This window comes from Patagioenas fasciata, chromosome 8 (assembly GCF_037038585.1).
Source record: "Patagioenas fasciata isolate bPatFas1 chromosome 8, bPatFas1.hap1, whole genome shotgun sequence".
Classification (NCBI taxonomy): Eukaryota; Metazoa; Chordata; class Aves; order Columbiformes; family Columbidae; genus Patagioenas; species Patagioenas fasciata.
The window spans coordinates 20862991-20879848 of record NC_092527.1 but is presented as its reverse complement, the minus strand read 5'-3'; the positions used below and the strand labels follow the sequence as shown (position 1 = coordinate 20879848).

At 42.3% G+C, this 16858-nt stretch overlaps 1 protein-coding gene across 2 annotated transcripts in view; it reads left to right on the top strand.

Annotated features, from left to right (window-relative positions):
• The first annotated feature begins 6606 nt into the window (after window positions 1-6606).
• Window positions 6607-16858, top strand: part of ZSWIM8 (zinc finger SWIM-type containing 8) — a 59597-nt gene continuing 49345 nt past the window's right edge. Inside the window, exon 1 of one of the 2 annotated variants that reach the window (XM_071811823.1) lies at window positions 6607-7685. In XM_071811823.1, coding sequence (XP_071667924.1) covers window positions 7508-7685 — 178 coding nt within the window. In that variant the 5' untranslated portion in view covers window positions 6607-7507. The remainder of the gene's footprint in view (window positions 7686-16858) is intronic. The other variant, XM_065843582.2, reaches the window with a different exon arrangement.

Sequence of the window (16858 nt, the reverse complement as noted above, 5' to 3'; positions counted from 1 at the left end):
AAAAGTGACATCAGCTGGAAAAAAAACAAAAAAAAAAACAAACAAAAAAGAGGACTTGCAGCCTAACAGCTGATTTCTTTCTCCTCTGAGAAATGAAGAACATCTCTTTTCAGTTCCTTTTAGCTCGATGCTACTCCTTTCATTTGTAGAGTCATAGAATGTTCTGAGTTGGAAAGGACCCACAAGGATCATCAAGTCCAACTCCTGTCTCTGCATGTGACAACTCCACAGTCCACATCATGTGTCTGAGGGCATCGACCAGTCTCTTCTTGAACGCAGCCAGGCTTGGGGCCGTGACACCTCCCTGGGGAGCCTGTTCCAGTGTCCACCACCCTCTGCATGAAGAACCTTTTCCTAATGTCCAAACTAAACCTTCCCTGGCACATCTTCCTGCCATTCCCTTGGGTTTTCTCCTTGGTCACCAAAGAGAAGCGATCAGCTCCTACCCTTCCTCCTCCCTTTGTGAGGAAGCTGTGGACCGCAATGAGGTCTCCTCTTAAGTCTCCTCTTTTCCAGGCTGAACAAGTCAAGTAACTTTAGCCGCTCCTCATACAGCTTCTGTTCTAAACTCTTCCCCAACTTCGTAGCCTTCTTCTGGACACTCTCTGGTAGCTTAATATCTTTTTTTATCCTGTGGCACCCAGAACTGCACACAGTGCTCCAGGTGAGGCCGCACCAGTGCAGTACAGAGCGGGACAATCACCTCCCTGCCCGCTGGCAATGCTGTGCTGGATGCACCCAGGACATGGTTGGCCCTCTTGGCTGCCAGGACACACTGTTGGTTCATGTTCAGCTTGCCGTCAACCAGAACCTCCAGATCTCTCTCCACAGAGCTGCTTTCCAGCATCTCATCCCCCAGTCTGTATGTACAGCCAGGGTTGCCATGTCCCAGGTGAAAAATCTGGCACTTGCCCTTGTTGGACTCCATGTGGGTGGTGATTGCCCAGTTCTCCAGTCTGTCCAGATCCCTCTGCAAGGCCCCTCTGCCCTTGAGAGTGTCGACATCATCTCCCAATTTTGTGTCATCGGTGAACTTAGTATTCCCCCAAGTCCCGTGTCCAAGTCATTTATGAAGACACTGAAGAGCGCTGGCCGTGTGGAACCCCACTAGTGACTGGTCACCAGCCCAACATAACCCCATTTACTAGAGCCTGGCCCGTCAGCCAATTGCTCACCCACTGCATTGTGTGTTTATCCAGCTGTGTGCTGGACATCTTGTCCAGGAGGATACTGTGAGAGTATCAAAGGCTTTACTGAAATCCAAAAAGATCACATTGACAGGCTTCCCTTGATCAACTAGGTGGGTAACCTTGTCGTAGAACAAATTTAAGTTTGTTAAGCAAGACTTTCCCCTTGTGAACCTGTACTGGCTGTGAAATTTATCTGTGAAATTATAGTGGATGTTCGAACCTGTCAGACTGGCAGCTTTGGTAATGGCAGAAGAACAAAGTGTGAAAAAGAAAACAAATGCTCCTGCAGGCTACTGTGAAAGGAAGAGGCAAATACACTCGCAACCTGTGAAATACAAGAGGCCAGACAAAGTACACTCAGTAATCCTTGTGGGCATTATTATTTATAAACAGCATCTTATGCTTTCTGAAGAGCAGTAGTTATGTTCATACATGAGGTCTTAGCCATAATTGCTGTCTTCTGCTTTACAGCAATAATGTTAACAGCTGTTGCAAAGTGTTCCCCTACTGACCCCATTTTCCATGTATGTACATGCATACCAGTGACTTATCTCACAGTGAATTCACTTTTGAATAAGGCTTTAATATCAGGCATATGTTCATATTCTGTAAGATTCCAAAGAAAGAACCTCAGACACCATCAGTTCAAAGTCTCCTGTGGAAAGAATTAGCCAAAGATTGGAAACTTGCTCAATCCAAATGGAGAAAACTTGTTTTCCAGAGCTTGTGACTCCTCAGGGCAGCTTTGCTTTCAGCTTCCAGTATTCAGTGTCTGGGAAAGCTCTGTGCATCTTGCACAGCCTCTTGTCTAGTTAGAAGCAGAGCAAGAAGTAATGAGCTGCGTGCTCTCCCTTCTTTTATGCTAAAGCAGTATTTGTTCCATCTGTTCTACAGGTCTGCTGTTTTGAAATAAATAACAGTGGGTGTGACTTCTTTGGAGAGGTATAATATCTATTAACAGTGATCAGTTTATAATCAAACTGTGATCTAGGAGGAACAGGAACTTAAGATACAAGAATTATCTGCAGTTTGCCATGGTGTCATACTGACAGAACACGAGAAACTACTCTTCTGCACATCCAATGTCTTACTTAGACACAAAGCCATATGTGTGCTTTAAAAATTTGCCTTTGCTTGTCATTTCTGAGTGCATTATTGCATGTGAAAAGATAATTAAATCTTCGCAGAGTCAGAATGGAGCTGAACAGCTGGGTCCCGCTGCATCAGCAGTGATAAAATCTCTAGAGTCCTTTACTCTGTTAGTGAGTCTCTGTCAGATCCAAGCCATAGCAGGGATGTTTTTTACTTTCCATGTAATCAGAAATAAAACCACGCTGGATATGACTTGTAGAGTACCACAGCTCACCGGTGAAAAGCAGACACTTCTGGTGTGCAACACAGATTTGCTTTGATTTTTAGTCCCCAGTGAGAGCTTAAGACAGGAAATGAAAGTAAATATTGCAATTCTGCTTCAGGCTGTGTGTGTGCACTCTTCTCTTTCATATGAAATGCTGCATTCTGAAAATTGTGTATAGTGGAGGAAGAGGAATTTTGAACAGCGGTTTCCTTCTTCTGAAACAAGAGAAAGGAAAAAACAAAAAAGGTACATCACAGGAAGGGAGAAACCATCTTAGTGGCAACCTTATAATCTCTGCAGGATTTCTTATTTAATTTGTTTTTTCCTAGCAGAGGACTACTGAATTTGTCAGATACTCTTTCTCATGGTCTCCTCAGCAGTGACTACAGCTTTTGTCTGTTGGGAGATCCACAAGGAAAAATACATGGCTGTCTCATGTAATAAGTTGGCTGGAAAAAAATGGATGAGTGTTTATGAACTCCTGTGCCTTTCCAAGCCAGAGCCCTGAGGACAAGAAGCAGCACGTCATCACACCTGCACTCCCTCATGTTGGCCAGGGGAACAACACATGCAACTCTGGTATGAACAAGCCAGAAGACACATTTGTCAAGTCTCCTGAAATGCATTTTAACATAGAAGTGCAAATGCTCACCGTCCTTTGTTTGCCTCATTACTTTCATTACCTCTTCCATGCTTTCAGCCTGTCGTACTTGAGAAAATGAAAGCAAGATTCCTTTCAAAATTTCCACAGTTTGTGGTATCCCAAAACTGAAAGGAGAAGGAATGGGAATGAGGATTGGTCCAATTTAATGCAGTCAAACATAATGTGCTGAAGCCCCCTGATAATTTGAAGCATGTCACATCAGTAAATCTCTCTATTGTTCCTTGTCTCTACCTTTTCTCAATGTAATACGTATTCTCTACTGGGTTCTGGTAAAAGCTGATAGTGCTGTGTTTATGTAATGTTGACCAAAGATATCAGTGAGCAGCACCAGGCGTACGCCATCACCACGCCTCCCTGCCCATTTATGCCATTTCAAATACCACAACATCTAGGTCAGGGTACTGAATCTCACCTGTAGTTGTCTTTTCACTCCTAGGACAGAATGTGTTTAGTTTCTTATTTTGCTCTTTCTTCACCTTTTTCCCCCTATCAAAGTACACTTCAAAATTTCAGTTGTATTTTTTTATTATTCTAGCCTCCTGGAATCTTCTAAATACTTTTTCCTCACCAGGAAACACTTCTAAACACTTTTCCCCAAAACAAATCAAGATAAACCAGAACCATTCCAAATTGCTGGTCCGGGTAAGAACCTGTACTGTGCATTGGTTCAGGTCGCTGAGGTGTCCACATGAGCACCAGAGCAGAGATTTTGTTGTAAACTTCCTAAAATTCTCATATTGGCCTATGCACAGAAATTTTCTCCTCCTGAAACCAAACAGCTCCATATCTCTGGCTGGTAATACTGTGGTGGCCTGTGTCCAAGGGAAACTATTCTTCATCAGAAGGATGAAGACAATAATCAAGTTTGCATGCTGCACTGTGACTGACTGTCATTTTGACCTTGGCTATGACTTCAGACCAGATTTGGGTTGATCAGGTCAAAACTGTTGTTTGTAATGGTTAAGTGTTACATTGCATTTTGAGTCTGAAGTCATTTGGTAGATGGTTAACAAAACCCCAAGTGTGGCGAATTAATACGTAAGAGGGTACCAGGACTGAATCTACCTTAAAAAAGCCCAGAAACTATATTCTCAGATCTCTGACAACAGAAAAAAAGGAAGAGATCCCATGGGCTAGACCACGAAGTACTGAGTGTGGAGAACAGTGTGGTACCAGCTAGAGTTACACTGATAAAGCTTCTCCTTCAGACATTTGTGGAGAGCTTTGCATCAGTGGAGTCACTTTGCACCAGCTCAGCACTGACATTCTGCTGGGGCAGTTTTGAGGATATGTAGTGTCCTGTCACTGTCGCCTTTGTGGAACCCAAGGTCTGAACATTTTCACTTTGTGGAACTAAGGGCAAAGGATTTTACTCTACCTGATGCTCTAAATCCCCAGGCTCTGCTACACATCACTCTCTGCCTGCCCCTGCACACAGTAGAAAGGGACTGAGCACAGTAATTACCTAATTGCCTGACTGTGTGTCATTAGCTCACAGGGTAATTACAACAAGTATTGTTAATTAATAGTATTTCTCGCTAGCTGAAAAACAGGTCTTTTATTTTCACCAAGGAAGAGACTCCGAATTTCACAGATCCTGAAATTGATTTAATAGGTTTTGATAAATACATTATTGTGTAACAGACTATTAAGGATAATATCACCCTTCAGATGTCAAGCCTTGCCATATGTATATGCAAAAGTATAAATGAGCTCTTCCAGTGAAATGAAAACGTACACATAGAGCCTGATGACAAACATTTTTGTGAAGGAAAAAAAAAAAGCACAGCAAGTCTATTAATGTCCTGAGAGTTTATTCAGCTAAAAATGATTTATGCAAAAAGACATTAAGTGAATACTTTCCTCATATACCTATTACCTCAGATATCTCCTCAAGAGGCTCCCTGAAAGTAATTGTGTAAGTGCTTTTAGAACAGCAGCTTTGGCCAAGCAACACATTATATTAGATGAATTCTGGCACAAACATTTGAGGACTGGTAGGCTGCCGATTCTCCCTTTTTCTTTAGTGGTAGGAAACCCCCCACCTTCCTCTACCTGGGATGCGGACCCTTCCCAGAAGTTTTGTTACACTATGAGGCACTGAAGGATCTGACATTTACTTGAGTAAACATTCCTCTTACAGTTGATGGACATTTCATTAACGCATCTTTCTGTGTTCAAGACCTTAAACCAGTGAGCATCACACAGGTAAGGACAAGCCACGTAAGAAGTTTCCACTGAGGTCCAAGGGTGTCTCTCAAGACCTGCAATGAGGCCCCAAAAATTAATGCAGAAATTTTTGTTGATCAAGGACTGTAGGGGGGATTGAATTGAGGGAGATGGTGAGTGCTTCCAGACAGAGCAGTTCAGTCCCTTTCATCTCTAGGACTACCATTTCTTAATTTCCTAGTACTTCATTCTTTTTCACCCATTGTCCAGCCTATGGTTGTTCAGCTGACACTCAGCTTACAGAGAACTTACCACTTGATATTTTTCTGATCTACTTTCCCAAGAAACAATGAATTAGATCTCTGAAACAGAGTTACAGAAAAGGCTCAAACAGAAAATAAAGCCTGCTTTCAGAGCAGGTAGGATATGGAAACCTTACCTAACCCGTGCAACCCTTCACGTAACTGGTGTGTGAACTACTTTGTTTTAATTCGGGAGCTGCTGAGCCCTCTGACTCCTGCCCTCCAGCCTCTGTTGGAGAGACTGGGGCCTTCTCGGCCTGAGGAAAAGCACCACTGCGGTGTGACTGGTATTGCTGAACATGGCTTACTTGTGTTTTAGTTCCTTTGTGTTCTTCCCTTTGTCTTCTTTCCTAAAATGTGGGTGTTCGATTGTTTATTTTTAAAAACAAATATTTCTGGGCAGTTTAGTACTTCTTTCGTCTCCCATCGGTTGGTCACAGCTGTTATTTCCCCCTCACTCCACACACTCGCGGTTCGTTCTGCTGCCGCTGCCGAAGCTCCGCAGCCCGGCACAACCCGCGCTCTCCCGCTGCCCCTGGTGGTACGAGCCGGCACAACCACCCTTTGTTTCCTTACGGCCCCTCCGAGCGGAAGGGCCCCGAAGCCCCGGCCTGGCCACGGGTGCACCCACCCGTTGAGAAGCGGCAGCTAGGTCCCGCCGAGCACCGCGACCCTTCCTCGGGACTCCGCCTTCACAGCGAACCTCCCCACTACCGGGCACCCCTTTTTCCGCTCGCCCACCCGGGAGGGCCGAGTCCCGTATCGGCCCGATCCCCCCGGGAGTTGCGGCCCTGCCCAGGCCCACACGCCGGGCCGCTCAGCCCGCCGAACCCCGGCTGTCCCAGCAGGCCCTGCGCGGCCACCGGAGCCCGGCGGCGGAAGCCGGAAGCGCCGAGGCGGAAGTAGGGCTCAGCTGGCGGGGGGGTATCGCAGGTGAAGCTGGGAAGCGCGGAGCCATCTTGGTGCCCGGGCCGGGCAGGGACCCGCCGCCGCCGCTCCCGCCGCCGTCGTCGCGCCAGGACAGCGAACCGCCACTGGGCCGGGCACGGGGCGGCGTCCGCGCGCGGGGCCCCGCTGGCCATGGGCACCTAGAGCCGCAGGCTCCAACCGCGACGGGAGCGGCGGCGGCGACCGGCTGCACTACCCCCCCCGCCATCCCTACCCGCCGGCGACCAGCGCCGGGCTCTCCCCGCCGCCCGCGCCCCCATGAGGCCGGAGCCGCTGCCCGCCGCCCGCCGGTGACGAGCTGCCGGGAGGTCACGCTGCCCCCGCCGGGCCGTTTTTGAGCCTCCGCGAGCGGGAGGGAAGTTGTCCCGTCCCCCCACCCCCTCCCCGCCCTCCCTCCGGTTCCTGCACCGAGAGTGAGCAAAGCACAACCTCAGGGAGCGCCGGGCTGCGCAGAGCCCGCGGGAGCCCCGCAGAGCAGACCGGCCGCTGCCCTCACCCCGCCGGGCCGCTGGCGGCGGGAGCCCCAACCCTCGGCAGGCCGCCGGGCACCTGTCCCGCCTGGGGCGGCTCCCCCAGACCAGCCAGCCCCCGCCGCCTCCAGTAGTTTGTGGACATGAGCATTTTTTTAACTTTTTAAAGAACTTTTTTTTTCTTTTTTCCCCCTCCTGGGATTTTTACGGGCTTCCCCTTAGTTGATTTCCTGCTTCTCCCACTTCAGACAGCACTGGCTCTGTTTTTCCTGATACTGTAGTATGGGGATCAAATCACAGTTGAGATTTTAAGTATTGCAGAAGCCCTCGAGTCTGTCCACCTGTTAAAAGCGAGCGGTGCTGCTCCTGTCTTTCTTCTTTTCCCCTCACGTCGCCTGTCGGATGTGATGGAACTCATGTTCGCAGAGTGGGAGGACGGGGAGAGGTTTTCATTTGAAGACTCGGATCGCTTTGAGGAAGACTCTCTTTGTTCCTTCATCTCTGAGGCAGAGAGCCTTTGCCAGAACTGGAGAGGATGGAGGAAGCAATCGGCTGGACCCAATTCTCCCACTGTCAAAATGAAAGGTGAGGTCACCCGGTTTCATGGAGATGCTCATTGGACTCTTGGGAGGTGTGGGGCAGGGAGGGCTTGTGAGTCAGGAGATCTGTAGAAGCAATGTCAAAGCTGCAAAGAGAAGTCAGGTGTAGGATCATTGTCAGGATAGTTTTTGATCAAACACTGAAAGCGAATATTGACTGTGGATCTTGAGACAAAGCTGTCTTTTGAGTGAGTACTGCTTTTCTGAGTAGGTTTGGTGGACTGTCTCTTGGAAATGTGAAAACAGTTTTCTATAAACAAACTACAGACTTGGCTGGGAATAACTAAATAGAGGTTCCCACTTGAATCCATTGAAATACACTAGGTTTTCATAGAGGTTTTTGTAACTGCTATAACACTACTCCTGGTAAGGCATGTAAGCCATCATTGTATAGAACAGTCTATGTTCTTTGTCTATTTCTTTATTTTTTTCCTAGTAAACTTTATTTTGCAATAGTAGAGCAAGAAGGCCTGAAGACTGTCACAAAGAAACGAACAAACCACAGTGTGTCTTCTTCAAGAGTTGTTATATTTCCTTTCTTTTGATAGTAATTTCTTTTTAATGACGAGAAAACAGATAACATTAGCAGTTAAAATTACTTGAAATTATCATATAGCTACTAACTCTTTGCTTGGTGTGATGTTTTTTGTTTGTTTGTTGTTGTTAAGTGAAACATAATTTCTTTTTTATCCTGAGGCATCTTGACCCTAGAATTCAGGATTACACCAAGCAGAGCCAGACATACAGTTACAGAAATTACACAACCCTTTCTGCTCTTCTTTATATCTCCTTTCTTCTCTTTCAGTCCATTGTCAGTACTTTTCCTGTTATTGCTCACCTTCATGACCATCAGCTACCTCATTAATCTCTCTGTATCTGGAACTGCAAAACTTCGTTTTCTTCTGAATGTTTGCCTTACATGAGTGGATAATACATTTTATGTTGAACTGTGCTGAAATCTGGCTGTGTTATGCCATGGACAAATGCTCACTTGTTATTGGATTAGGACCAGAAAGTACATTTTGCATCGACTGTAGGCTTTCCAGAGCAGCCTAAGTTTTAAATTCTTAATAAATTTGAGAACTTTTTCTAGTCCCAGATATGTAACTGCCTGTGTCTCTTGAATAGTCAAGATTAGAGTTGAGGCTAGGATGAAAACTTTAGAACGAAACAAAACAAACCAACCCAAAACAACAAAGAGATGCTGAATGTGTATCCAGGGTGGGTAGCTCTCTTGGATCCTGCTTCTGGGACCCATTGGTTTCAGTATAGAACACTCTGCTGGTGTAAAGAAGGGGAACATTGTTGGTGTGTTTATTAAAACTGTGAATCCTGAGATATAGGAATAAGTGTTGGGCACAGGGAAAAGCTTATAAACTTTGCTGTAAGTGTTGTTGGATATATTAACTTGCTGGAAAGGAGCTGAAGTTTTGAAAACATAGTTCTGTGCGAAGTAAGACATGTTTAGCTTGGCAGAGGTGTATGAAACTGATTTGTACGGATCTACAGGTCAGACTGATGGTTGAAAAGGTGATTGTTTCTCTTCAACTTTGAGATGCTTATTGCTGACTATTCTCCTCTGGTTCAGCATAAGATTGTGTGTTTTTCTGGGTCTTCGCCTAGTTCCTTGAGCACTCTTGACCGCATTAAAAGCAAGCAGCAATTGCTCTGTTTGCTGTCATCCACTAGTTGCATTAAAATGAAAAATCATTTCAGTAGTTTATGCGTATTTGTAATCCTCAGTCTCTTTCCTGACATGAGAAACACAATAGCTAACATTATTGTTGTGGTAATTGTAATTATTTTAACCATATTGAGATGTTGCTTTTCTGGGTTCTGCAGACCTGCACTGGCAAGGGTTGTGTTGCTTGTACTTGCTTCATACTTTTTAGCTTTCATCTGTAGAGAGACTTAGTTCCTTTGTACAGAAGTTTTACTCTAATGAGAGATATTTTTAAAGGATATTGTTGCCTGCTTTAAAGGCATTTGCTGGCAATTCCCAGGCTCTGGTCAGAGTTATTTTGAGAAGTATGTGAACATGGGTTTGCTGCCTAAACAATTATTTATCCACTCTATTAAGTCATGTATGGTATTACCAACATGGAACACTTGCAGGTGCTTTACTGTACACAGTGTGTTGCCAGTAAGTCTGGTCTGGTGAGGGATCTGTCATCATCTGGGATTTCCTTGAATTTCAGAACTCCTATACCAATGTAATTATTTTTAACAGCTCTTTTTGAAAGTGTTTTTGTAGTCAGAAAAAACAGTTTTTATTGAGAACATAGCGGGTCCTGAGGTTGTCAGTTGCCCTGAGTCTTCTGAAATGTGTTCGTTCTGAATTGAGCTGTGTGTTGTATTTCCACATTTTACCATTTTGCAGCAGCCCATGATGTAGTTGCCTCTGCAAACAAAAAATGAGGTTAGACACTGCGTTCTCTGGTGTTAAATGCTAAGGGCAAACAAGAGGAACTATATTCTGTTAACCTTTTCCTCCAGTTTGGATCTCAGCCTGTGTTTTGATTTGGAATCAGCCAGACAAATTGTGTAATAGAAGGGATTTCTAGCTTTTTCAATTGTTTTGAGTTTGTCCTAGTGAGAGTCCAATTCTTCATTAATTAGCTCAAAGAAAATCCTCCTGAGTGCTGGAAGTGCTGTTGGCTGGGGAGTCCTCTTCAACAAGCAAAGAAAGAAATAAACTACCTGCACACACCCCAGTTATGACTTTCTTACTTTTTGCAAATTTTTATTTTGTTCTTGGGTGTTTTTAATATTATGATCATGCTTACTGCAAATTTAACAATAAGGCTTGGAGTAGCTCATTGCAAATATACACAGTATTCACTACAGAGGGTCACCAAAAAGTTGAGGTATTCACTTGTTTGTCAGTCACCCCATCAGCTTGCTAGAAAGATGATGGAAAGTGGAGAAAAATGTCTGAGTGTCTCTAATGTGATCCTTGGAATGGAATTCTCTATAAAATCGGTTATCTTGAATAGTTACATCAGAAAAATAGGATTGTAACTGACTGGTTTTCCCTCATTTAATTTTTGCTGTGGTAAAGTCCACTTATAGTCCTCTTGTAGTACTTTCTAGAAAGGAATTTTCTCTTTTAAGTGTACAATTGCTGATGTGAAGGAGGAATGCATTGCATCCACTTTATGGACGCCCCTAGATTTTGAAACTGCTCTCAATCTCCACTGATTCAGTTGTACTGAAATTCCAAAGGAAACTGGAAAAGACATACAGAGCATGGCTATTTTGTGAATACCAAGAATCCTTTAATAATTTTGAGCATATATTTCAGAAATTACTTGTTCACACATTAGACTGCCTTGGTTGCTTGTTTTTTACCCTTCATTTAATTTTGAACAAGGTAATGCTGCTGACTGATATTTGGCTGTTGCCTATGTACATCGATTAGATGCTTTGAGCTGTACTGAGCAGGCTGGGGATTCAGTGCTGGTGCTCATGTGGATGTTTTGAAGAGCCATGTCCTTGCAGTGTATTCGGAACCATTCGGTTCCCTGAGTTGCTTTGTGGCTGTAACTCACTTTCTTCCATATCAAATTACATTCCACCAGTTTGTTACCTTTCTACCAATGGATGCACCCACTTGCCTTTTCTCCACTTTTCGGACAGTGTTTTCTTTCTTAGAAACTGTTAAAAATGCCATTATAATTCTCCCATTTCCTTCTCACTTTTTAAAACAGTTGTATTTTTCATTGGTAATTGAAATAAGTCTAATGTTTCTGCAAATGTTTTGTTATCAGTTATCTTCACATAAGGATTCTTGTGACAGAGGTGTTAGAGTAAATGTTGGAGTGTGATCATTATCTCTTGAAACCCACTGTGGCTTTGTTTCTTCTTGAAAGCTTCTAAGTTCTTTCCTACCCTTAGTCCTTTCTATTTCACAGCTTCTGAAGCATGAATGTTTACTGAACACTTAAGAAGTTGCCATAAGTACTGTAGGATTGCTAAATAGTATGTTCACAATATTTTTGCTTGGTTTGTATTTATTCATTCTCACCGGCTTCTGCTGGAAGCATGCTGATGAGTTGTGTTGAAACTATTTTCAGTAGGCAGCTAGTGAGAAAGCTTGTTTGTTTGTTTGTTTCTTTACTGTAAGCTTGAACCATTGCATGCTATATTGCAAAACCCCCTCAGATTTAACTAAGAATTGATGCAGGCAGCGATCTCCTAGAAAATGTTATTGTTATCCAGCCCCAGACAGTTTATGTTCTTCCAAAGTGTTAGGAGTGCCCACAATGTTAAGCTCTGGGCACAGTGCCTCAAAAATACAAGCCATAGAGAGGGAATCATTGTCAGAGAATAGACAGCCTGAGGTTTACAGAGACAACCTGATCCAAGTCTGAGCAGCCTCTATGCTGGTAAAATGACAGTGACTGGTTTTCATCAGTTTATTTGGACAAAGCATAAATGGCTTAGAGGGCAACACTTCTTCCTCAGGATTGCCAGGGGCTACTTAATAAATTAAAGTTAACTCTTGCTCAAGGAGTAATTGCAGAAAACACCAGGAGTAACATGTAGTCTCTTTCAAATTCATACTGTGCCCTTCAGACTCCTGTTCTTTTTGGAGAAGAATGTTGGTGTCATCCAAAGCGTGTCTACTCCTTGAGCCTGGTGAAGCTGGAAATGAAGACTGTGATTTGCTGCTGTTTGGTTACTGACCGTTGCTGTGTATTATGAAGTTACAACTGGTGGTGGTGTTTTTTTTTTTTTTTCCTATTTTATTTGTACTTCTGGTATTAAGAGGGAGATTATGTAATCAGCTTATGCTTCTGAGATGTGCAGGTGTAATACATCTTGTTTATTGTGGTTTTTTAGTTTAGTACAACATGTGAAAAATCTGTTTTAGCCCAGATATATCTGTTACAATATATACAAGTTGACTAGTAACATTAAAACCCCCAAACAGTAACTGTTGAGCAAAGTATTGCATGGCTCCTTAATGCCATATAGCAGAAGCAAAAGCTCAAGTTCGGGAAGGGACTTACTGGGCTGTAATACAAGGTGCAAAGGGGACATTGATTCATTAGGGCTGAAGACACCCCAGAGAAGCTCTAGAGACAGCCATTTATCAAGACTGATTGGCACAATTAAATGCGCTGCTTCAGACCTGGGCTGTAGAGTTCAGAAGCTGTCTAGAGGTTTCTGCTAAACAAAATGTGGTTTCACAATGCAGTGATACCTCTGTCTTTTGGAAGGATGATAAGTTGAAAGACTCTCACGCATTTGTCTCTTCATTTGCATTTTCCTGTGCCTTTCCAAGATAACTGACTGTGTGTACCTCCTCTTCGGAAATGGGTACTGGACAAACCACAGAAAGCAGCTCTCAGGGAAATATGCTTTTTTACTACTGAGATTTTAAATGACCAATCCAGTTTTAACTACAGTTATCTACTCTCCTCTTCCTTTAGATAAACTTCTCTTCCCCTCACAAGAAGTCTTGCACATTCTTTCCCTGTTTTAATGTCTCATCTTTCTACTGAAACTGAAAAAAAAATAAAAATTCTGCAGTTTCTGTAGTGTTGCTGCTAAAGGCCAGGAGCCAGAGACCAGATTTTATTTTTTCATGCTAAAACATATAAGACAAGATGTAATTCCTGCCCTGATGAGTATTTAAAATCGGAGCTTAGTTACTCTCAAGATGCATCTTCATCTCTAGGCACATTACTCAGTTTCTGTACCTGCATTTTCTGGGTCTGCTTTTTGCAGGGTGGGTTTTCGTGGCTCTTCACTTGACCATTAGAGGTTTTTTGTGAGTTGCTGAGTTCAGAAAGTGAGGGGAAGTTTCAAAAATGCAGGCAGGCTTGTTCAACAGAGGGAGGTGTCCTCATAGCTTAATGAATTGTGTTGGGCTGTTGTCAGTTCCATGCTCCTCTTGCTCTGGTTTGATGTTGCTTCTGGTCCTAATATAGTGGCACAATCTGTGTGTTTGGGGAGCTGTCAGTTAAATGTGATTTAATATGCAAGTTTGCAACTTTGGAGTTCCAGTTCATTTTGAGGAACAGCAACAGTGCCATAGCATAACCTATATACAGAAAAATAGCACCTTTTGTACAGTCTACAATTCTTGTGGCTTTAGTGAGAAAAGAAGAAGTGACAAAAGAGGTGAACTGATCTGACCTAGGAACAGCTGTTTTCAAATATAATATACCCCAAATAAAAATAGTCTATATATGAGTTGTGGAAGTAAAACTCGGATGTTGACTTGTGACCAGGCCCTTTTATTCCTCTCTGAAGTAGCACATACTCCAATCAACATTTGTTCTGCAGCATTTGTGTAATAACTGTGGTAAAGTTCATTTTTAAGCCAATATAAATTCAATGATGGCAGTTACTATCAAGAGTTGGTAAAGGATTGTACAGCTTCAAAAGATGTTTTACATACTTTAATGAACTTTTGGAGTAACTGTTTGGCTATTTAAAATATCTATAATTAATATCTATAATTAATTTGTGTGGGTTTTTAAATATCTTTAAGTAAACTTTCCAAAGAGTCAAAACAAATTTATTCTTTAGTTCTGAAAGTGCAAAAATGTCTTTAAGATTTCATTGGTCTTTGTAAACCAAAAGCTTTTTTCTGTCACCTAAGACTGTAAAGCAGTTATAAGAGTAATTTAAACTAGTGTCATGGCTAGAAGTTATTTTTTCAACTTTGTTTTGTTGTACTTTATCTGTATTATCTTTATATTTTGTCCCTTCTCATGCTTAGTGACAACCTTGAAGACCTCCAAACATAAAATTCAAAGCAAATATGTATCAAGTAGCTAAAATATTAGGCCTAGAAAAATATTGTTGCTGTTACAAATCATTATTAGTTTTTCTAGATTGCTGCAACAAAAACCTAAGAAAGGAGAAAATGTTAATATTTAACAGTATCTATTAGGAGAAGGCTGAACATGTTTAAGATGTACACAACTGGAAAATCTGTGTGCCAATTTTTCTGTATTTACCTAAATCTCTATTGGTGTGTGGTTAGCGCTGAAAAAATGTTAAGACGATCTCTTTCCATAAAAGAGGGAAACCTGAAAAGGTTGCAGGAGTAATGTCTTCAGGCAAATTCTTAACATCCTCATTTGGCTGCTGCAAGTAGAGGGACCTGAGTGTTATTTCTTGATGTCTCAGTGACTTTTATGCCTTTCTTTTGTCCGCTAGGTTTAGTTGGTGGCTGTGAGACTTATAGTAGAGCTTGCAGGCTACTTTTTCAGATGGGATAAAGATTTGCGTATGGAAGAAGGGGAAAGGACAAATTGGTAAGATGGAAGGAGGAAGGAAAAAAAAAAAATCTGTCCTCAGAAGAAATCCCGTCTCTTTGAGGAAGAAAAACTGGATACTGTGGGTGCTGTGAGGGAGAACAGACTTGAGAAGAAAGAAAAAAAAGGAGGTCAGAGACCCAAAACAATATAGAAAAAGTCTGCATTTTTTACAAAAAATATAAATAGGTAGTGTGATAAAAGAAATGTTACCCAGAATTTGTCTGCAAGCAGTGAGAGCCTTTACAGGAAGGTGTCCAGCTGTACTTTTTCCTCCCAAGTTAAAACACTTATGAGGCAACTCCTTAAAACAGTGGGCAGGTGAATACCTGGGCTACCAATTCTGGCTTCTTCCTCTGTTCAGAGAGACAAAAAATTTAAGCAGACGATGATCATTCTTTGTCATCCAGAAATACTGGTAAACACAAGTAATTCATTGGTAGAGATTTGAAAACACCAATGTTTTAAAATCCAATGAGTATGGTTCCTTTTTTTTTTTTTTTATTTCTTTGCAGATGTACTAGTGGAAAAAGTTAATTGCAGCTTTTCTGTTCATTAGGCCTGAGATCCCCAAAGATGCTGCTTTGAGCATTCCCCACCCAGCCAGCACTAAAGAATGGAAAAAATGAGGCAGCCTTAAAGTCAGTGTAGCCAAGTTACCATCTGGACTCTTGATTAGATATGAATATTAAATGAATATGAAAACAATGCCTACATACAGCCAAGCCATTCTTACTGGCATCTTGTCAATGTATGTGACAGAACAAATATTCTTCCCTGAAGTATAGAAAAGTTTGCTGAACCTGTGAATATTGAGTATTGTGTGACCTTATGGAATCTGTCTGTGTCTTGTTTCTGGTCTTTGCAGGACTTCAGGTTTACTGTTCTCAGTATATGCTCACATCTGCTTGATTTTGTGTATCACAAATCGTGATTCCCAAGACTTGCTCTTTAGTATTTTTCTTTGCTTTTTGATATCCCTCTACTGGAATTCTTAGCTGATAAATTTGCATCTATCTCATCCCATGGAGAATGTACCAACATGAATCCTTGTTAATCCATGCTAGATGCTAACTCAGTAGCTCAATGATGGCTTGAATGCCCCAATTATACACTTTTAGGAAACGCTGATTGCTGATGTAAAAATTATAGGTAAATATTTGACATTTAAGATACTTCTGCTGGTGGGTTAATATGTGATCCATAGGTGTACAAATGAAATGATGACTTTTTCTGAGAATCTAATACCTTTGTGAAGTTTATAGGGCATCATTTAGTAATTCTTTTGAGCTTTTGACAGTTTGTGCTGCATATTGTGTGTAATTCCATTTAGTAGCCCATATTTAGGTCAGTAAATGCTGAGATGGGAGAAAAAGGGAAATGCAGTTGTAAATTTAATTACTGGAATGAGCTGGATGGACCGGGTGAAAATATTTGTAACTTACACCTGCATGTAACTTTCACACATGGCTTGAAGAGAAAGTGGTCTGACACAGAGAAGTTGGTTGCATTTGACCTGAAATGCCTTTGAAAATTTTCATTGACTAATTGATTGTGTTTAAAGCAGGAGTGCATGGGGTCAGCTGAGCTGCTTATCCTTCTCAAGGACAGGGAGTTACTTTTCCCGAGCAGCAAGTGTTTCAAGACTTCTGTGGACATTTTCAGAAGATGGTTGACTTTGCTTCAGTCTGTGGTGTTGGCGAGATCTTCGGAGAAATTACAGCATTTGCCTAAGCAAGTTCATGCAATGGACTATAGTTAATCAGTGCCTCACAGCTTTCCAGTGCTGCTTTTGTTATTACTTTTGTGCATTGAAAATGATAGATGTGCTTATTATTAGTTACACCTCTGTAAATGTTCTGTAGCTCTCTGATCGTTTCAT